The sequence below is a fragment of the Limulus polyphemus genome, unplaced genomic scaffold, assembly GCF_000517525.1.
Source record: "Limulus polyphemus unplaced genomic scaffold, Limulus_polyphemus-2.1.2 Scaffold530, whole genome shotgun sequence".
NCBI lineage: Eukaryota > Metazoa > Arthropoda > Merostomata > Xiphosura > Limulidae > Limulus > Limulus polyphemus.
Window position 1 is genome coordinate 128,870 of NW_013666140.1, and position 24,125 is coordinate 152,994.

Genomic DNA, 24,125 nt, shown 5'->3' on the forward strand with positions numbered 1-24,125 from the left:
GATGTTAAGTCTTCTTAACTATTTAAGTAACAAACGAACTTATGTTAAGTCTTCTTAACTATTTAAGTAACAAGCTACCTGATGTTAAGTCTTCTTAACTATTTAAGTAACAAACAACCTTATGTTAAGTCTTCTTAACTATTTAAGTAACAAGCTACCTTATATTAAGTCTTCTTAACTATTTATGGTAGAATGTGAAATCAAGTACAAGGTTTCTGAGAGACGCAGTATTATTTTTAATAACGTGCGTTTTTATAAAAGCATATCCTTTTAATCCAATCAGCACTTGAAGAAAAGTATACCATGCATTTCATGTTATTGTACTAATTTTTTTTATTATGTTATCAGCTAAACGTCATGTTATTGTAGAAAGACATTCCATTATTAAAAAATACATTGTGTGCAAAACAACATTAACTTCCAATTGTTGCATTGGCTAGTATGACGAGTCACGCAAAATCGTCATTACTGTCTTCTCCGGGCAATGTTTCGGAAATATATCACCGTTAATACGCCAGAAAAAGGTTATTAATTGGAAAATACCCGGATTTAGTCCTAACTATACTTCATATCTAACCTTCCACAGAAACATTTTGTTTCGAATTACTGTTGAAAACTACAATTTTATCGCGCTCTGTTGTGATTAGTACTTTCTGTATTAAGTGACATATTTATTTGGATGACTGTTACGTTGTAGCAGAATATAACCTAGATATCAGAAATCTTTCCATTTTGTATATTCATAAGGAACCAACGTGATCAAGATGTTTTGAAGACCCGGTTTCCAGAACCGGGTCACTTAGCTAACAGCTGCAACTAGAAAAAAAAAGGCACTGTTTCTCCTGAAGCTGAAAATCGTGTGTTTTCTAGAATAGAAGCATAAGAAATTAATTCTGAGAGTCCACGCAAAAGATTAATTCTGAAGTTAGCCTGAAGGCACTGCAATTACTTAAATTAGGAAAAAGAAGACAGCCGGAACCAGCAATGAAGGAAAGTGATTTAATCTGTGACTATATGTTTTATTTATATAGGTGGAAAGTGAAGCTTCTATCTTACTTACATACATTGACCTAAGAAAATCGAACACGCTATTCTCGCTTCAAAAAATATTACAAAACCCCCATGAGAACGACATAAAAATTACGTATTAGAGATGATGCAGGTTGGTGAAAACACCATAGAAAATTCGCCTAGCACCAACACACGAACTAAAACTTAAGGACAAAGCATCTGAACTTGTACACAGGTTTTATAAAAGCAAAATACCTAACACGTTTTCGTTTTCAAAAGTTTACGTTGAGCATAGGGAAATAAAGTGTGTACAGAGTGAAGCAGATTTCAAACGAGACGTTTGTTTGTTTTTTATTGTTTTTAGAGTTAGAAGCTATCAGATGTACCGCTTTTACGTCAGTGGGAAGTAGTAACATTTACGTTTAGCGATACACAAAAAATACAATCTCTTATTGAAGAATTGCCCTTCGGTGGTTTATCTTGTCACGCTAAAGATCTGGTTTTGATACCCGCAGTGGGTAGAGCACAAATAACCCATTTTGTAGTTTTGTGTCAAATAGCAAGCAGACAAACAGTGAAGAACTGAGAAAGTTTAAGGCCGATTTTGTAATTTTTTTAAGATCGTCCAATTCACATTTATGTATTTTCATAATGCATAAATTATACCCAGCTGTAATAACATTGAAAATATGTGCAAAAACATCACACGTACATATTTCATTAAAAGGGTTCTGGTCTCTTTGAGACAGTTCTAGTCAAGGTGTAAATTGATTTTACTGCGCTGCTTAAGAATTTGAACTTTCAAAATCGAGAACAAAATGCGAAAATTTAATGAACAAAAGTAACTGTTGTCGTTGTTGTATGCTGAGAACAGGAAGAGGTGTAATCGCAGTTAAGTTCATTTCTTTATTGTACGATACGCTTTATGTACCAGCTCAGCGTAATAAGTTGAGTTAACAACTGTTATTGAGATAACTCGCTGGGTAAATCTTTTCAGAATGGTTTTTGTAGAAGAGGGAGATTGACCTAGTAATAATTGTTTACTTACGAGAATGTATCCTAATCAATACACCAAACCATCACTAATGGCGGTAACGAGTCCACTTCTTTGTGTCCTCCTTTTGAAAGGAAGTAGATTAAGAAACGTCTAGACGGTGAAGAAAACGGCTTGATGATAATAAACTTCAGTTTATGACATCCCTGAAGTACTGGGAGAACAGATGAGTTCATTGTGAATCTCAATAAAGAAACCACACAAACTTACACCAATCCAATAGAAATTTAATTAATTTAAATAAGAGTAAATATCACATGTGACAGGTAGTAACAGTTATTTTTATGTCATTGTAATTTCTAAATTGTGTTATAAACTTAAATGAGCTGTCACATTAAACTTCTGAAACATTTCAACTTCTTTCGTGTAACTCAAAAGAAATCTTAAATCAACTCATGTTTTATGTTACCGTCAGACGGAGCTGCTTTGAACAATTTAAGTGAAAATATTTAGATCATTATTTGTAGCTCTGAAATTTTAAAATGATTTGCTTCTGAATATTCAATGATATTTTATAGCATTTATTGAACAAAAAATTATTATTTATGGATTTTATTGTAGTATTGCAGAAAAGGTTTAAAGTGGTTGCCTTCATGTCAAGATTTTTATAATGTTTCAAACTTCTACCTATACACAGGTCAGTATAGCATTATAAGCCTTTTAATTGTGGCTTAGATGTTAAGTAAGTGACTGTGGACCTGTATCTTTGTCCATTGCTAATCTCATAAAAAAATCATGAATTGCCGTATGATACCAAAGAACTTTGTCACTGCTTATGTGTAAAAACGCTGTTCAAATTAGCCAGCATTTCTGGACTTGTCACTCTATTTCACATTATGATAAATGATGACAGTTTGAGGTGAGAAACAGCATCACTCAAAGACATTAGTTTGGAAAAATGAGCGAATTTGATTCAGATTCCAATTTAATGAAAGAAATGATTTATTCAAATAAGGCAAGACGAGGAGATGTGGTGTTTGCAGAAGCAGTACTCGAGGCTTTTGTAAAGACATTGATATATACTGTATGCAGAAGCAGTACTCGAAGCTTTTGTACAGAGATTGATATATACTGTATGCAGAAGCAGTACTCGAAGCTTTTGTACAGAGATTGATATATACTGTATGCAGAAGCAGTACTCGAAGCTTTTGTACAGAGATTGATATATACTGTATGCAGAAGCAGTACTCGAGGCTTTTGTACAGAGATTGATATATACTGTATGCAGTGTGTTTAAAACATTTTAGTGTACCAGCCAATACATTACAAAACTAGCTAGTCTAGTAGAAAATGAGTAGAACATACGGTCTTTAATTTTTGGCTTGCCATAATACACAGTTGTTGTAGACTGATCCTATTATGTTTGTTAAGACATCTCAGTTACTAGTATGCTAGAACGGTAGTGTTTTACAAAAGTTGTTGTTTTTGCCACATTGAAGCAGGTTATAAAAGAAAGAGAAATTTTAGCGTTCAATGTAACCTTGAAAAAAGATATTCTTGAACAGAAGTTGAAAGAAATAGGTTGTTCAAAATAGCTTCATAGATGGACTATTTTGAAAATGCATTATTTAGATATAAAAAGATACATAAATACATCAGAGCTGAAATGTCACCAAAGGCCCAAACGGTCGCCATATCTAAATACTTTAATAAAGGTTGTACACCTAAAACATACTCTCAGGATCGTATGTTGATGCCAAAACATGTTTTTGTTCTATTAATAAATGTACAGTAAGAGTATCCAGATTTCCACATTACTAAACTATTAAGTTTTCTTGCATTTTAGAGGTCATAGGACCACTTCATAGACAATTTTTATGTAGGAATACACATTTTCTAATTTAATATTACTGTGTACAAAACAAGAAAGAATTGAAAGGTTAAAGTTTATCAGTATAATATCCAATAAGCGTCAACACTGTATGCCTGTAAATGTACGAAAGTTTTTAATGTCAAATTTATGTAGCTTCCACTTGTGTGAATTTACTGTATTTACCAAATAAAAGCATAAGTGCCCAACAACGGCACAACATGCACCACGGGGAAAAAGTACCTGGATGGAGGAGTGGGAGGTGCCACAGAAAGATCCAGGGAAATTGTCCTTTCTAAATAATAATTAGTTGCACTTTTAATATATTTAGTTACCTAACTAAAATCTAACTTTTCAAAACAATATAAAAGAATAAAAACACAAATTAAATACAATAAGTTTGGTATTAGTATGAATGAGACTAAGATCAGCCACCTATATTACGTTGACTTTACACGTTATGAAGATATTAGTCTTAAGTTATTCCGAAAGAAGAATGCAGCTTGTACAGTTACTGTACATGAAGTTATTTAGTGTGAATCCACAGGTAGCAACCAAACTGGTGAACAGCATTGTTCCGTTTTGAGCAACATGTAAGGTAGAGGGCACTTTCATCAGCACGTTCAATTTTAAATAATGTCGAATTGAAAAATGAAGTCTGGTTCCTGATTCAATGTGGATCAAGCTTCTTTTTCATCACCACTTTTAGACAAGCTATAGGCACTTTTTTTATCTCTCCCTGTGAAATAAAATTAATAGGAACAATAAAATATTTACGTAAGGTTGTGACAATCGAATATCAATCATTGGCATGGTTTGTAGCTTGTAAGATGAGCTAAATGTAATTGTCAATTAGTAATTAATCTATATATGCATTTATTTATTATATATATATATATTTAATATAAGTATATAATTTTTATTTCATATATATATGTATGTGTGTATAACAAAATAGAGTTTCTATGAAGAAGACCTAGGATTGAATCCTAGCCACTACCATAATGAATTCATTGAAGAAAGCACCAGATTAGAAGCCATATGTATGTATATAACTATATAATAACTTATAATTTTTTATACTACGTTTCAACGGATAATCTGTGCTGTTTTCATGGAAGTCCCAAATAACAGACATACAACTCTCGGCAATACTGATCCGTTTGCAATAGCCCATTATGTCAAGTAAGAAGACCGTACGATAAATCGGAACATGCTACCTTATCGAATGACCTGTAAGAATAGGTAACTAGGGCGAAAGGAATTTAAGCACATTCCTTGACCAATGTTCTCTTTTAAACTTACAAAAACATACTTGTACGAAAATTAAAAGAAAAAAAAGTCAGTTGAACTTTTAGAGTTCATTTTAATAAATAAAGGAAATAGTAAAAACCCAGTATGTCTGCATATTACACATTTATATAAAACCAAACGAGTCTAAGGCTTATACACAGTAATGAATAAAATAAGCAACAGGGAACTTGTGAAAGTTCTTTTCTTTAAATTTGAAAGAAGGGAAATAAGTATTTATAAAATATTTTATGTTTTAATTCAAACTCAGTTGATAAATAGTTTTTGTTTGTAATTAAGCACAAAGCTACACAATGGGCTATCTGTGCTCTGCCCACCACGGGTATCGAAACCCGGACTCTAGCGTTGTAAGTCCGCAGACATAACGCTGTGCCACTGGGGGACTGAAAAATAATTTACACAAAGGAATCGATAATTAAACTTGTAGTCTGTGAGTATAAATTGACAAACGTGAAAATATGATAAATTAATACATTTCTTCCACTTGTAGTAGTGTATCTCAATTCTTAATTCATTAAGTACAGGATAGATAGTTTCTATTTCATGCATTTGTGATGTGGTATATTATTTTAATATGCCATGAGTTTATGTCAGTCCAAAAATATTGCTGTAGTTTAACTGCCTATAACTGGCACTCTAGGAATGTTGCATCTGTTTAGCTGGAGCTATGTACATTGATTTTGTTTTCTCGTACTCTGTTGTTCTTGGTGACTAGAAAGGAGTTCTTTTCGGAGTTGACTGATAAACATTTACGTGAAAGGATAGAGCTGCTATCGACTTTCACGCTCTGCTTCAGACTGGCATTTCAGGTGGATTGAAACATGTTTTTGTACTATGCTTTCTTTTTGGATAGTGTTCTAGTGTAGCTGTGACATCAGGATCAGTGTGAATTGAGATATCTTGATTTTTAAGAGATATCAGGATCAGAGACCACAAAGTAAGAGAAAAAAAGATGAACATGTAAGATAGAGACATAAGCATAAATAATGTTTTAAACTTTACTTGTAAAACATTGTGTTCTCTTGGGTCCTAGTTTTTAGTTTCTAAACTTTTTGTGATACCATACTATTCCTTACTGACCAAATTCATGAATCCTCTGTTATTGTGGAGCTAGTTGAATAATTTTTAGTAAGAGTACTACATAGAATGTTACAAAAAATTCTGGAGCCATGACCAGGAGTTTATTTTTGTGTAAGTAACTATATTTGTTTGTTCTATGTCACCTTTTCTCAATCTGTTTGTTTCTATATTTTCTCTTCTTTTAAAAGGCCCGGCATGGCTAGGTGGTTAGGGCGCTCGACTTGCAATTTGCGGGTCGCGTGTTCGAATCCCCATCACACTAAATATGCTCGCCCTTTCAGCCGTGGGGGCTGTTATAATGTAACGGTCAATCCAACTATTCGTTGGTAAAAGAGTAGCCCAAGAGTTGGCGGTGGGTGGTGATGACTAGCTGCCTTTCCACTGCTAAATTAGGGACGGCTAGCGCAGATAGCCCTCGTGTAGCTTCGCGCGAAATTCATAACAAACAAACAATCTTCTTTTACATTTCTTAAGTTCCTTTTAATCATAATATGATATATCCCATTAACATAAGATGACATATAAAATATATAGCACAGAAAATTTCACCTCCCATTGTGGGTTTAGAATGCTCACCCATATTGTAATGAGCATCTAAAGTATGACCACCTGCCCACCGGCCGTCATCTTGGTAAGACCGAAAATAATGACTATGGTAAGAGAATGCCATTGCCAAAACAGTGACATCTCCCAGCCAAGTTTCACTATGCTGAGACTTTTTACCTCCAGTGCACAAAATCCACAGGACTAAGTGGACATGACGGCTGCAAGAATGAGGAACATGCAGCAACACTAGCATTGTTTTGAATGTAGCAAACTGTCATATCTGGTCTTCTGCGACGTGTTGCGATCAAGATTAGTAATAATTGAACATAGCCATATTTAAACTTCTGGGAAGGAAAGACTGGGCAAAATGAGTGTGAGTCATCAGCTAACTTTCATGTATCCAGAACAACTGGACAGTGTATCTATTTACCTAGGTTACTCAGAGAATATTTTCGTATTTGTCAACTATTTGTTGATCATTTGTTGTAATACCTTTATCAAGGCTGAATTGTTTATAAAGATGTATATGTGTTAGGATGACTGAGTCAGCGTGCACCACACAATCAATGTCCATAACCGTTTTACACTAGTTCTGACACTTCCAAAATACACAATCTCGTAGAAAATTACAGGAACCAAAAAAGTGTGAAAAAAATTGGGTGTTGCAATAATTTTTTCCACAACTGTAAATATTTAACTGAGACAACAACTTTTCTGTAACACTCTGCACATAGATAGGGTTTTTACAATTTCTCACATATTTTATTAGTTACTTATTCTAATGAAAGTCTAATATATGTTTTTTCATCAAACATCTTTTGAAGTGAGCTAATTAGTCATTAGCTAAAATGATGTATGTGATTAACCAATTTCTACATTTTAAATTCTGCAGTAATTTTTTTTTCTGTTAAACTTAAAAATTGCTATGGTGTGAACGACTTTGCTAATGAAACGTGATTATAATCAATTAAATTGGGCAGAAGACAATATTTATGTAGGATTAAAGCATTTTAGCACAACATTCTTTATTCGGCTTCGTACAGACTTCGCTCAGTATCAGAGCTTTTAAATAGCGTTCCGACCACAATTATGTTTGGTGTATCTCAACCGGCCTGATGAGCTCCGGTATTGAGCAAAATGCGTAGTTGGCAATGGACAAGGCGGACATAGTGTAGTTGAAATACATTTATACTATCTTCTCGGAAAAAAAAATATATGTGACCGAATAAAAATTGTGTTGTTAAAAAAATACAGACAGCCTAATGTTATTGTCTTATGACAAGTATAGTTGGTAAATTAAATCTTCCAATAATTTTAAGTAACTGATATCCACAAACATATAAATATATACAAACATATAAAAACATAAGTGAAGACGCTTGTTATGGTTATCAAAGCTATCTATGGATGCTGACAGGAGGCTTGTTAAGACTCGTTCTAATTAGGCATTTGAAAAAATTTCAAAAGTGGGACACCTTAAGAAAACGCTTCTTATAGTCTAGAATAAATAGTTTAAATTTTTATTATGCTATTAAGCTATTTTGATAATATTTGACCAATTATGAAATGATTATTAAAAAAATTTGTAGTAATGAAACAATATGACATTATAAAGTGTTGTGTAAATAATAAGCGATTTTTTTTCATCGTTTATTAAGTTTTATAATGCGAATCTGAGAACATCAACATAAGTAAGTAATGAAGCAGTGGAACGCAGAAATATAAACCGTGTAATAACTTGAAATCTGAACATTCTCATCCATTTAGTACACAAGTTCTATTACAATATCAAAAACTACAATGTTTTAGAGTAAGCGTGCTCTAAATTTTCTTTATACTTTTTATAAATCTAAATTTTTCGAGGATCTTTATCAAATACTTTTCTGGTTATCTGGACCAAATTTAGTTAATCATTGAAATCTAACTTATATAAAAGCCAGAGCGCGTCACATAACGCTTAGTTTCTCAAAATAGGAGGTGTCATAAAAGGCAAAATGTATTTATATAGATAAAATAATTCAATTACTGTCTGCCCATTACGATTTTAGTGACGGGGGTGCAAGAGGGTCGTGAGGAGGGGTGTCGTGAAACCTTATAAGTGTAGTGAGTGTTGGTATAATAACCCTAAAGAAAAGACATAATATTAGTTCACCTAGCCTAGAGCCAAGTGCATACAATTTATCATGAAAGTAATTATATCGATTAAGTTTTAAACTTAAATCGTTTCTATGTTAAGCTATTTTCTATTATATCACCAACATTTTAAATAAAAACAAACCTCTTTAATCAACGGAGACTCTAAATTTAGAGATCGGCAAATATTTTTCCAGTTTTTTTGTCAATATATTTAATTTTATACTTTCAGTACATAGACTAACAACAATATTAGGTTACACTTTTGTTGCTTAGCAACGTGACATAAAAGTCATTGTTGGAACGCAGTGTTACGAAAACGCACTGGCTTTTCTATGTATTAGAAGTTGCTTATGTAATTGATTTTTACCCATAATCATTCTATGAATTCGCCACAAATTCGTTTCATGGATGGTCTTAATTTTGATTGGCTCACAAAAGAATTTACCGACGTTTTACTGCCTCGACTGCACTTTTCTGCCTCTTTGTTGGTCAAGCTGGATTTCGTAAAATTAATTTATTTCAGTTAGCTATGAAATGTGAGGTTAGGATATACTATGGGTGGTGGTGGGGGTGGTAGTACTTGCCCCGTCATTTTTGATAGGTGATACACAAATCCAGTATTATTGTTCATAAACATAACGTAATTATTAAGCAAAACTCGTGCACTTAAGTGCACTTTTCTTGCTTATGTTTTAACCTACATAAATTTACTTTCAGAAGAGAATCCCTCTCGCAAAGGAAAAAAGATTAACTAGTTTAAAAAGAACGTTTTAAGTTAACGCTCAAATACAAAATTACTCAAAACATTTAATTTTCGTATTGAAGTAATTGAAGAATGGAATACAAGATATTTTTAACTCATGGCAACTAACATTTTCGCTTGTAAGTTTTTTGTTGAAACTTAATTTTTAGTTATTGGACGTTTAGTATGTTTTTATTTGTTAATTATTAACATAAGTATTTTCTAAAAAAAAGCTAATATTACTTTGTTATTTTAAGGAAGTCTATGTAGAATTGTAGATGTGTTAAACTGACGAACAAAAATCATTCTTAAGATCTTCTGGCAAATGAACAGTGAAAACAAAAACATGGACGTCGGAACAGGGGAGGGACTTGTGCCCCAATAATGAAATTGGGGCCGGAATATTATTGGACCCTCTATTTTACTGTGGAAATTTTCTTATTTAGTTTATATATATATATGCAGTCGACTGACTTTGCCAGCCGAAATGAAAGGAAACCACAGTTCTTTGGCAAAATCTAAATATTGAGCTGTTAGTAACTTTTTGTGTAATATGTATAATACTAGCAGAAATACCCGCCCTCCGGGAAGGTATAACTGCTAGTTCCTGCGGAAGGCTATAGGGCTAGCGGTCTTTTCTGGAATTGTCTGACAATTTGACAACAATGTACTCATACTTGACTTTCAATAATGTTCACCATCCACAAGAAAAAGGATTTTATTGAAATTTTAGTTTAAAAAGTATTTCTTTGTAGACACAGTTATCAATGAAAGTGTCTTGCTTTTCTGTTGCAACACTCATGAAATTTTCACTAGAGAAAAACTAATATTTTTTAAGTTTATTTTTTTATTGTTTTATATTTGAAACTTACTCCTTTGTTTTATTGGTTAAATCTGAAATATATCATTTTTGTGGAAATTTGAGTTCCCTTATTTATTGCTCAGCTTTAAAAATCCTGCCTAGTTATGAAAATATTACCCAGTTATGATTAGAGATGATCGTTGTGGTAGTTCCCAGATCCCAGTTTTGGACGTATACATCGCAAGCACTATTTTAATAAGATATATACTGGTTATTATCTGAAATATTCTTATTATTTGCATGACTTACAATTTCGTAGTACACAGCAAAGGAACTTATGTTATATATTTTGTATGTTTTCTTATGTACAATATGGTTATTGTGTGAAATTGTTGAATAATATTTTAAAACGCTTTTATTGATTGTCAGCTAATTTGTACTCATTCAGGACTGCGCCCCCTAATGTTTTCTACGTTCTAGTGTACCTGGAAAAGAAAAGGAATTAAATGCAACTGTAGTTACAACAATAGTATTAAAGTATTCATAAAATATATTCTTATAAGTATGGCGGACTGTGAATCGTGCCCCAGTACAAAAAATCTGCTGCACATTTTGACGAAGGGTATTTGATAAACGTAATGGCCTGCTATTCTGTTGGAATGACCTAGAGACGGCGATGAGCGCTGTTGAAATAGCTTTCTTTCCTCTAGTCAGTTTAAAATTAGGGACAGTCAATGCAGATAGTTCTTGTACTTTGTTGGTTTATTTGTTGAATTTCGCCCAAATCAACTCAGGGGATATCTGCGCCAGGGAAGGTAGCTAGTAAACATCACTCACCGCCAACTCTTAGGTCACTCTTTTACCAACAAATAGTGAGATTTACGGTTACATTATAATGCCCCCTCGGCTAAAAGGGCAACCATGTTCGGTAAAGAAATTCAAATCCGTGAGCCTCAAATTATGAGTTGCGTTCCCCAGCCATCAGGCCAGTCCTTGTATAGTTTTGCTCGAATATATGAAACAAACAGACAAATATCAGGTCTTTTAATCATGTTTGTTGTAACTTTTAATATGTTCTATAACGTTTGAAACATGAAAATACGACGTTGTTGAAAATATATATAAGAATATTTTCGTTATTAATAAAAGAAATATCTTACTTGGATAAATCTGGTAATCATGCAAATTTTGGAAATTTTTGTCAATCATCTATTAGACAGATTATAAAAACAACAGCTAAAACATTAAATTAAATCAAAACAGAATGCATGGCAAACTGATTTAATTGATGCTTATGAAGAGTGAACAAACGCCATTATGTCGTTTAGATAAATTTCATGTATTATGTATTCATTTGATAGGTTTGTTTTGATTGTATTTATAGCTGGAAGTAATTATTAATTCATCCATGTTGAAGCAGGTTTAGCCTAATATACAAATAGTGCTTCTCATTAATTTTCGGTGTATTAGATGTTAACTCTGTAGTAACCGAATGGATCCTTGGTGGATTTTACTTGTCTATCAAAGCTCACAGGAAATTGTTTGTGGCTTGATTAAGCTAAATCTCTTAGAATCCATTGATACCTCGATTTCATTTGCTCATGATAAACGATTTTACTCAACCAATGAAGATCATTTGGTCGAAAGAGTTACACAATCTAACTTGTTTATCGTAATACAGACTTACTCATCCAGTGAGAAACTTTAGGCATAGAGAAAACCTTAACGATTTAAATTTTCACTTCAAATGGGTTGTGTTAATTAATGTTTTAAAAGGTATATTTAGCTAATGCTAATGGAAATGTTTATCAAACCAAGAGAAAAATGCAAAAATTATGTTTTACCTCAAATCATCGGCGATATCTCATAGACACGGCACAATGAAGCAGCTTGGAGTTACTGCCATTGCATCATTTTAGTTTGTTTGTTTGAAATTAAGCACAAATATACACAATGGGCTATCTGTGCTCTGCCCACCACGGGTATCGAAACCCGGATTCTAGCGTTGTAAGTCCGCAGACATACCGCTGTGCCACTGGGGGGCTGCATCATTTTATTCATGTGTTGTAAAAATGAATTTTCATTCACCTTAGCTCCTAATTCCCTTCATCACTTTTTTTTTCAGTGTGTTACTCAGTGACGAAAGCTACTGTCGTCGGAAGGATATTGAATAATCAGCTTTAGCATTATATTTTCACACAACCAACCATAAAATTAATTTCGATAAATCAAAAATCATTGCACAACCCAAATTATTTCACAAACGCGACATAAGAGAGTCGATAGCAATATTTAAAAATAGAGAAAATATTCTTAATTATGAAATTGGTTTTGAATTCAACCCTATTTCGAAGTTTTTGTTGATTTTTTCAAGTTAGTTTTTGCATTTTACTACTTTCTGTGACTCTTGACCATTTTGAAACTGAACTTTTACTTTGTCCCTTAATTAGAATGACAAGCTTGGCCTGTCGAAACTAGTCGGTGTTTTTGTATGTTTTGTTAATTCTTTAATTATTTGTGCATTAGAATTTTAGTAAGCTATAACTGCATTGATTTCTATCATTAACAAGTAAACAAAGCAGTTAGTATTAACCAGCAGAACAATCAGATGTATTTCTTTCATACATCAATCAAATAAGTGCACAAAAACATAAACACACAAAAAAGACGTGGCGAACAATGTGAAGCATTTACGTTCATGAAACATACGAGTTTTTTGTTTGTTTTTCAAATACTTTGATCACCCACAAAAGTCTTTTTCACAAAACCTAGAAAACGTACGTATACTAAGACAACTAAAATAAACTTTGTTTATTTAAAAAAAATGTTTCAGCGATTGTAATCTGAGTAAATAATGTGTTCGTAACTGTGAGCTTTGGGCTATGAAGCCTTCAACGAGCTTAATGTTTAGGCTCAAAATCAAAGCGAAAAGCTCGAAGCAATGAAAATAATTATCTATCGAGAGAGCAGTCCTTTTAAATTATTCACACGTCATAAACCTCAAATCGTATTTAAGGAGCAAAGGCTTTTAATTTATACTAATGCATATCTTGATTAGCTTTATCTATATATTTCAAAACACACATCATTACACTTAAAGACGATAAAAAAATGAGAACGTACTAAAACTTTTGCATTTAATTAGCTTATTTTTATAATTGGATAATACGTTTTAGTGGGTTTAAAAAATAAATAAACTAAAAAGAAGCGGTAATATTTCAATATTAGTTACACAGGGGTCGCGCTGTTATGGTTACTTCTAATTAGGAGATCGCACAGTGCTCATAATATATTAAATGTAATGTCTCATTTCAAAAATTATCCGCGAAAGACGAGGCAAACTCTAACGTTTATTTCTAAAGATTTGGAAGGAATACCAGTGATGTATCAACAAACATAATATTATAGATATGATAAATTGACTTTTGTTTTAGTGTCATCATATCAGTGACACGACACTAAAACAAATGAAATACCGATTGCCTGGATGATACAGTATTTATTATTTCGGGGCAATTCAACCATACAATGTGTATGTTAAAATAAATACTTAAGAACTGCAACTCTAACTGAAAAAACGTGAAAAAAATTTACGTGTCCAATATGAATTTTAAACATACAGTGCTTTAACAGCAAGCAGGGGCGGTTCTAACGTATCATTGTTTAAAGGGAGGGGAGAGATTAGGGGGCTACTGGACGTATGCTAATTTAAACATCGCGTGTAACTTGTGAGTTAGAGAAATAACTCTGCATACACCTGCAGGAATATACAGCCACATTTTCCATTGCTTAGCATTGGATAACTTTGTACACCTTGTTATGATTTTGACTACAATTTAGGAGCCCATTAATGACCACTAGAAGGAAATTCCTCCTCTCCGTCGGGATCGTCCTTTCCTGCAAGGTTACAAGATTTGATTTCCGAGGAACTGTATATAGCATTTAGGTTGAGATTTTAGTTTTGTTTTTAATGTAATTCTGTAACTAGAAACCATTTCTGGGCATTGATTGTCCTGGTTTCTGATTTTGTTACAAATGTGTGATAACGTGTGATGCTTCTTTAAATTATCGATGCGAATTTTTGTTCTTATTTATATTCTGTTTATATATTATTATTATCATTTTTCCACATATAAGAATCTATATTGTTTTAGTAACAGCAAACGCTTATTCTATAATAATTATCAAACTCCACCCACGAAGAAATAATATATGCAATCAGTTCCTTTTTACTCTTGGATTATTATGTTAAGAATAGTTGCTAGCTATTTCTAGTTAAAGTAATTTTTGTTCCTAACCGAAGTTTTTAAAAGCTACATATGATATTCGCCATCGTATCTCATAGTATCAAGTGGCAAAATAAACAACAAAACTTCTAAGTGATGGGGATTCAATTAAGTCGTTAAAAACATAAACTTATATCTCATCATATAAAAGTTCTATAGATAATTATATTTTGCTGGAACTTTTCGAAAATTTAAGTTTCACATTTTTGATGTTATAAGAGGCATGTTTAAAAGCAAATTTACCTTACATTTTATCTTTCTTCATAATAGATGAATGTGATTAGAATCCCTATAATTGGCCAGGCTTTCTTAAGTGTCCATTTTGTGAACTGGAAAATGTTTTTAAAAAACATCTTCTCTTATAAGTATGATTTACACAGTTCTTGAAAATATATCCAATGAAAAAGCTTGGGCCAAAAATCTAGCGCTCGGGCTACATTCTATCGTATTTTTCCACCTTGATGGAGATGACTACTGTTTTTTACACGTGTTCTCCTTTATCATATTATATTGTACCTATAATAAAAAGGCATAAAGTAAACAAATTCTAAGAAGATTTTGCCTTCTGCTGCCTTTTTTATATGATAATATTTCAGCTGCGGACTTTGTTTACCATCCATTTTAAAAATACAAATATGAAACCCATCACCAAAATGCATACCACCTCTGTATATTAGCAAAGACATAGAAATTGATGTGATCTCCTTTATATTTCTACAATAAATCCACGTATAGCAGTCGAACAAGAATAGTTATTTTGCACTAGGCTACTTCCACAGAACATAAACGTAAGCTTTTATTCTAATGTAGCATTATACTATGAAGTGCAAAGCATATACAAGGAGTTGAACTAAAATGGTGATCTCCTTTACATGCTTCTCACCATGTCACCAATTATCTTATTTTATAAACAGACCCCTAATTATCGCTCACAGATTTAGCTTTGTAATTTATCAGTCATTTAAACCTAAAACTACCACCACTCACACCCTGATCATCTGCACATGATGGAACTAAATATGACGGGAAAAGTATTATGCGCTCTATATATTTCCCTCTGACGTAAAACTGAAGTAAAGAAGAACATGTAAAGGAGTTCATGCAATTTCATGTTCAGTGATTTTTATTAAAAATGCAATTTACTCTTACCCTTTCAGTTATTGATAACAACAAATGTCTTGGCTGTTGTGTATAATGATATAACAAAATGATATAATTTGAGTATCTACACTAGATATATGCGTAAAGAAAATCACGTGCTTAAAAAAAAAAACTAATTTTATTACAAGCTCCAAATGGACCTACCCAAAATATCTCTTGATACCCTGTGTTTGGAGTGTGATCAAATTAATTTATATACTTCCCTGACTGATTTTAGACTCTAATCTTTAAATTTACTCAAAAATGTGTAATTATTGTCTTGAAAATAAACAACCGTATAGGAGAACCCATGATTACGGCGACATGTTACTTTGGATATTTTCATATGTAAAAAAGTAATGGGACAATCAGTTAATAACAATTTTCAAAACACATATGTTAACTAATTAATCACAATAAAGGCTTCAATCATACTTACAATTTTTGTGTTTTTTATTCTTTAAAATTAGATTTTTCTGCTGGTGACATGTCACTTTTAACACCCCACCATTGTTTATTTCCTTGGTTTGCTGGAAAAACTTAACACAAACTCAACATATTATATATGTTTAGAAAGCTCTGTCTGTCGTCTATCATTTAGAAATTATTATATGTTTTTGTAGGGTACGTAGTCGGAGAAATTTGCCCCGGAACACTGGTGATATCAAATTGGACACTTAAGCCTGGCCCCTATCGATCTGTTGCGCCAAAGTTTGTATGATATAAGTGATGCTAAATATGAGATACTTTCATATTGAGTGTCTTTCTCAGCATGACCTCAAGAGTCAATGTACGTGTAGCTAATTACAGTTATATCCAGCATGATATATCAGGAAACAATATAGGAACATCATCAATACATCCAACCTCTAGGAATAAAAAGAAATACCATGTTGCATGTTGCATTTTTGTTTTCTTACAGTACTGTGCAAAAGTGTTAGGACAAGAGAATATTTTGTAATTTTTTTCCATTCTATGGTGCTAATTCTTCCATGTCATTACAGAATGTAAATTTCAACACTATGGTAATGCTTCACTGATCCCTGTTGACAAATGAATGAGCCAGAGTAAGAATACTCATCATTCTTTAGAATTCCCATATACTTGTATCAAGGGCATGTCATAAGTATTCTGCTTGAAGGAAAATATTGATTAAATTTAGAGTCTGACATAACTGTCATGGTACTCCATGCAGTGTCTTAACTATATAGAAAGAAGCTACCATATGGTACCGGTATATAGAAGAAATCAATTTAATAGCACTCCACAAATAAACCTTGATAAAAACAGTGTTTAACACTATATATTAAGTTTTGTTGTCATGTCACGGCCCAAGCATAGAGAATTGTCAGTAGAGCAGAGACTTCGCATAAAAGGTTTACGTGATGTTGGTTGGACTCTCCGACAAATTGTTGCAGACTTGAAATGCTCCCCAAACACTGTCAAGTACACCCTAGATCGTGAGACCGAGACAAGTAAATTTTAAAATAGGAAAGAAAGAGGCAGAACACCTAAACCCAATGATACTGATGTTAAGTGCCTTCGTTTATGGAGTCATCGAGACAGAAGGAAGACTGCCACTGATCTCAGGTATGAGATAAATGACCATTTACCAAATGACAGAAAAGTGTCCAGATCTACAGTATCAAAAAGACTCAACGAGAATGGAATATTTGGTCGTGTAGTAGTTAAAAAACCATTAGCTTGATCTCTAATTATTGTCAAGAGACTGAAATTTGCTAAAAAGTACAAAAACTGGACTGTTGATGATTGGAAAAGGGTGATATAGACGGGTCAGTCCAAGTTTCATATATTTGGTTTAAAGCGTAGGCTGTACATCCAGCAGAAGAAAGGTGATAGATACTTACCTCAATGCATAGCACCTACCATGAAGATGGGGGAGGCAGTGTGATGACTTGGGGTGTTTTTCTGCTGAGGTAATAAGAGATATTTGCAAAATATATGGAATAATGGACCAGCACAAGTACCATCATATACTGATCCGCTATGGTGTACCCAGTGGTTTGTATATTATTGGTAAAGGATTCTACTACCAAGAAAATAATGACCCCAAGCACTCATCCAACCTATGCAGAAATTACTTAGCTAAGAAATAAGCTGCTGGAGTCATTCAAATGATGCAATGGCCCCCACACAGCCCGATCTCAACCCAATTGAGCAGATCTGGGATTTGATAGATCAAAAACTTGACAAATCAAAACATTACTTCCAATGAAACTTTATGGGAGTTTATTAGAGGCATTTGGAGTAAAATCCCAAAGGACACTTTGGTTAAATATGTTGCAACAATTCCTGAGAGACTGTCTGTAGTTATTAAAATAATAAAGAGACACACAAAATATTAACTGTTTGCTGAACTCAAGCACTTCCACTGAGTTTCTGTTGTACTAAATATGAAGATTTGTAAGATTTTGATGTTTCACTTGTGATTTACCTTCCATTGTTCTGTGAAAGTAGCCTGAAATCTAATTTTTGACTTTATCCTAACACTTTTTCACAGTACTGTATTTAACCATGATTAAGGTTTAAAAAAACCTGCAAGGTCACATCATTTTAGACAAGACGGTAAAAATAAAAAAACGATTATTACGTCAATGTGATAGTTAAACTTTGAATATGGTGTCTGTTTGATTTGGTGGTTTTAACGTATAAAATAGATAATATTTCATAAAGTGAATGACGCTCATATATTTTGTTTTCTTTTTCTTACTACAGATATCCAGTGATTCCGCAGGAATGGTGGCCAATTTAACAGCGACAAATCAATGGTCGTTCCCCACAACTAGCAGTTTATCATATAAAGAGAGTAATGTTGATAACGAAACGATGGCCAGCTGGAATGGTGTGTCCAGGTTGATTTTCCTCTCTGGCACAGCTACTGTCGGTACAATGGGTAGTATTTTTGCTATCACTGCTATAGCAGTGATTGATCCTTTGCAAGTCCGAGGAAACATCTATTTAGTTAGCCTGGCCTTAGCCAATTTATTGGTCACGGGTCTTGTGCTTCCAGCTTCTTGCATAGCTATCTTGGCGTCAATTCCCCACGACCAAGGTATATGTGCATTTCAGTGGTTGGTTATGGAGGTTTGCTTTTTGGTCTCCGTGTTGACCTTTATGTTCATAGCAATGGAAAACTTCGTGGGGCTTGGTAGTGTTATCAGCTATGACTTCTGCTGCACGAGGAACCGGATCGTCACCACAGTGTCAACCATTTGGTCTACAGCTGTCGCCTTTTCTGTTGGTCAGCAAATAACTGGCTTTGGTCCTTCACTTTGTGACTCCTCCGCCCCCGTCTGGCTACCATATCATGCTGTATGTGGGCTTTTACTGGTCATGATGCCTATTCTAATTTCCAGCTCCTATTTTGTTAGAGCCATCTTCAAATTAAAGGCTTTTAAGCTCCAGATGGAAGCTTTGGAAGATCCCACAGCCTACGTGCTGACAGACGAGGCAGTACTGAAAAGCAATATAGTAGTCTTTATATTGATGCTGATGATGTGGATACCAACAGTCGTCGTTTCGGTCGTGGGCTCAATCCATCCTGTTGGTCAAAAGCTTATTGACGTCACCTGGTGGATATCACTGAGTAATTCTTGTCTCTACAGCTACGTTTACGCCGCGACGAACAAAGATTTCAGGGAAGCCTTTAATAAGCTATTCTATTACTTTTGTTGCAAAAGTCATGTATCATTTTCTCGGAAATCACGTGATGTAAGAAGGAATGGAGCTGATGGTAGGGGACTACGTGTTCACATCATCCCAGGACTAAACATCTACGCCCAAAGAAAAGATCCAGCAAAAGATCCCTTAAGAAGTTTCCAGCTTAAAAAGGGTTCAAGTGAACTCTAAAGTAGCCCAATTGATTTCCTTTAGGGATTCATTCTGGCGTTATGTCCATAGTAGTTTGTATGAGCTATAAATAATTCCTGTATGTGTACACAGGAATAGTCTTGAACAGTTGATGAGTTTTCTAGTTCGTTTCTTTCTGTTGATCAAAGTATATATATATCACAAATTAAACAATATTCTATTTAAATTGTTCTTCATCATATTATAGATTTTGTTTGAAGTATTTAAACACTCTAGGGCTTCTAAATGCAAATATTATGTATGCTTATTAATGTCCCAAATCAGTGGATCGATAGACACGAAATTTATTTTCAAATGCGTTACATTGAACCTTCTATATTCAATCTCTCTTTGGTACAGTGGCATAGCAATAAGTGGGCAATCTGCTGCAGAGGACCCCTAAGGGGTCCCCCAAAATTAGTATTTGAAATTTGAATATTGAAATTAAGAGGGAAATATTCTCAAAATGTTTTGAGGGAGGGCAATAAAATATTTTGCCCTAAGGTTCTTTGAAACCCAGTTACACCACTGATGGAGTCTGGAACGTATGACAATAACGTTTCTTCTAGCATTTAAGCCATATTCAAAAACTTGAAAGAGCAAACAAGAACTCGTAAGTATGTAAGAACACAAGTAAACTAGTCCAAATTGAACGGACATAACACTAAGGTATATACTTAAAATTTCTTATTGAAAAAAAAAGAAAACCATACAGTAAACCTTTATGGTGGTGAGAAAAGTGTTTCATTGTTTTATGTTTTTATAGGAGATGAGATCATATGACGAGTATCCATGGCCAATCCTGACCTTTCTGTGAAAAGTAATTCTTAATTGCACTTCTTCATTTGTGTTTGGAAATGATAGAATTGCGAATATCATTTCAATCTGCTACTATACTGCAAAACAACGGCATTAAGTAAAATAAACAAATGGGGAAATAACCTCTCCACATTCACCCACTTCTTATAAAGTGAAGTTGCATATATGGATATATATGTCTACGATATAATCTAACTCAAATTTTGATTATATCTTAAACGAAGGTATTCGCTAAAATAGGAGCTAGGCGTGGCTTAATGGTTAGCGTGCCGTAGTGCGGATCTGAAGATTCGAAGTTCAAGCCATGATATCCCTCTGAACAAATTCCACAACTTCAATTGTGGGAGTGTTAAAAGTATAACAGTCAATAACTGTAGCACGGGCGGCTAGTGTTGTTGCCTGGTTGCTCTCAGTATGGTCAGTTTTTCTAAACTAGGAATGGCTGTGTTTGAAACTTGGAAGTACCTGACCTGGCTGTTTAACCAACCAACGTGTTTCATAAGTTGCTGTTCAGGTTTAAAATACTAACCACCAAAATACAGTAAAATACATTTCGTATTCTGACAGTTCTCCCTTATTTTTTTAAATAAAGCTGTTAATCATGAATAACATCTTACTTTAAAGTAGAAAAAAAACAAGTGCGAGAAAAGAGACAGCGATGATATGTTTTAATAAACTTAGAATAAGTAAAATTCTGGTAAAAGTAAAAAAAAAAAGAAGGGATTTTCTGCTTATCAACGTCTTGATGTAAATCGTCTTAAGACGTAAAGATTTCAGTACTTCTGCTATCAGTAGTTTGAGTATTGATGTGAATGCATATCTTACACCAGTCTAAAACCGAACATATCCAGTAGATTGTAATAGCAGAGCTTTGTAGGTCAAGATAACTATTTTACTAATAAAATTGATAATTCATTGTGTAATTGAAATGTTCATGTAATATTGATGTGTTTTCTCGTGTTGTTTTAATTTTGTGGTGTGTTTGTGCAACATTCAATTTGATGAATGAATTATGAAGAATTATATATATATATATTTAATACATGCTGCTTGTGAAGTATGTGCTATTAAATGAGAAATTATAAATATATATTCTTAACGAGAGACAAAATGTACTGTTTTATTGACGATACTCTCCACTACCTTCATGATGTTCATTTCTTAATCATTTTCATGTCTATTTTTTTTTTTCGGTTATGATATTCTTGTCACTAGTTTTTCTCCAATACGCATGTCATTACTATTACAAAATAAATTTCACGAAAGTTTGTACGGTATAATATTTCACGTTTTGTTTTGCAAAATTGATTTGTGTGGTTAATATTTTGGAAATGTTTAGCTTACTGGCTGATTTTTATATGTTTAATTTATTGGATGCTGGATGATTTTGTTTTATCTTAAATTATTTCATTATTTTAAATTAATGGGCATCAAATTTGCTTGCCATAAACTCAGATTAATATTTCAGTACAATATGTATATATTCCATGTATTTAAGTGAACGGACGAGGTTTATTGATTATCGTGTCGAACTGTAAGTCCGAACATCCTTAGTTCACGGCTCATTGCCGCAAAAACACGCCCCGCATGTTTGGGCCATATTTGCGTTATAAGAGTAACGGTAAAATCTCATTATTCGATTAGAGTAGCGAAAGAATTAGCAATGGGCTGTTGACTAACTGCTGCTTTTCCTTAAGCCTATCATTACTTTTTTAGAATGAAATGTCGGTCAAACCTCAACTTAAAAAATTGTGATTATTCGTCTGTTTGTTTGGGATATTTACACTAATTTACACAATAACTATCTTCTGTTCTAGCAAAATCTAATTTTGAACTAAAAGACTAGAGAGAAGGCAAAAATTCTTCGGCACCCACCACCAACTCTTGGGCTACACTAATCTAACAGTTGGATTTGATCATTTAATCCTCACGTTTATAAGACATCTACGAACTCAAAGTCCGTAATGATATATTTCGTGGCAACGGAATAAAGAATTGTGAAAGTTTATTTCTAGATATATCTTATCTAAGAACCTTGAAGAAGTGAAAATATACTTAACAGTTTTAAACCTCAGGGAGTTATTATCACACTTTAAAATACCTTACAAATGTTTAAATAATTATTGTGGACGTTTTTGAGATATGAATAAGGTTAAATCGATGATATCAGTCTAATTAACATTGTTTTATCGAGGCGATATCCGTTAGCTTGATCTATGTATTTTTTATGCAAACACGGCTATTTATGTACTGTTTATTTATTGAAGAGACTTGGTGGATAAACAATGTCTAACGCTACATGGTGTTAACGACATTGTATACTTGAACACCACGTACTTCTAGTTGGTGTGAACGAGGTAGTATACTTGAGCAACATCAACTTGTAATTGATTTTTATGTACCCAAATGCCAAATGAACCCATATTCTACTAAGTGGTGTGAACGTGACTGCATGCATGAAAAACATGTTTATTCTACTTGGTGTGGACGAAGCCATACTCATCAACATAGTGTGGACGAGGCGATATGCATTTATTGTTGGCGTGTGTGTGAACAATGCTATAAGCGGGAGTGTCATGTACTTTTCATTAGTGTGGTCAAGACTACTTGCATTAGCATCATGTGCTTCTAGTATGTGTCGACAGGACTACAGGCGTGAGCACTCTATAGTTTTTGCTGGTGCGGACGAACCTATATGCTTGATCACTGAGTGTTTTTTATTGGTGTGAATAAGGTTATATAAATGGATATTATATGCTTTTTTATTGGGGTGGACGTGCACGACTGCCATGTATGAACATCGTTTGTTTCTAGTAGGTATGGACGACTGCATGTATGAACATCGTTTGTTTCTAGTAGGTATGGACGACTGCATGTATGAACATCGTTTGTTTCTAGTAGGTATGAACGACCCTATATGCTTGATCTCTATGTAGTTCTAATTGGTACAGTAAAAATTGTATACGCGCATACACTTGGTTGCCAGGTTGCTGGTTACGCCCCTGGTCTATGGTTAGTTAATTTTTAATCGTTTTTTTTATTTGGTTGATCATATTTATCAAACTTGGAATATTATTTTACAAGCTATGATCAGAATTAGTTAAACTGACTTTTATAAGAGCAACAACAACTCACTGTTTAGATTGTTTCAAATCTTTGATATTAAAAGTGTCTTAGAACTTGGATAGTAAGAATAAAGTAAATTATGTTTGTTTTTACATGTTTAATACAAAGCTATATAGTATCCAAATGTTCATATGTTTTATAGTGAAAGTGTAAAAAGCTTGTATTTTTGATGTTTGTGAGTAACATAATTGTCTCTGCCATGTATTTTGCTAATAGTAAATTTTTGTTAATTAGAGTAAACGTTGTTTCTCTTTCTCTATTACTATCCACTATACTTTTCAATAGTATTATTTCTGGGCTGGCATTGTTTCTTTTTTTTTATATTAGCTTACAAAAACACAAGAAAAGTTACATGCTAATCCAGCAGAATTGAAATTATCTTTATACAAGTA

General features: G+C 33.4%; 1 protein-coding gene across 3 annotated transcripts in view; it reads left to right on the top strand.

Moving 5' to 3' along the window:
- Window positions 1-23,925, top strand: part of LOC106458895 (alpha-1A adrenergic receptor-like) — a 59,555-nt gene extending 35,630 nt beyond the window's left edge. For 2 of the 3 annotated variants that reach the window (XM_022385253.1, XM_022385254.1), the window contains one exon: window positions 18,655-23,925. In XM_022385253.1, coding sequence (XP_022240961.1) covers window positions 18,655-19,788 — 1,134 coding nt within the window. In that variant the 3' untranslated portion in view covers window positions 19,789-23,925. The remainder of the gene's footprint in view (window positions 1-18,654) is intronic. The other variant, XR_002610458.1, reaches the window with a different exon arrangement.
- The last annotated feature ends 200 nt before the right edge of the window (window positions 23,926-24,125 follow it).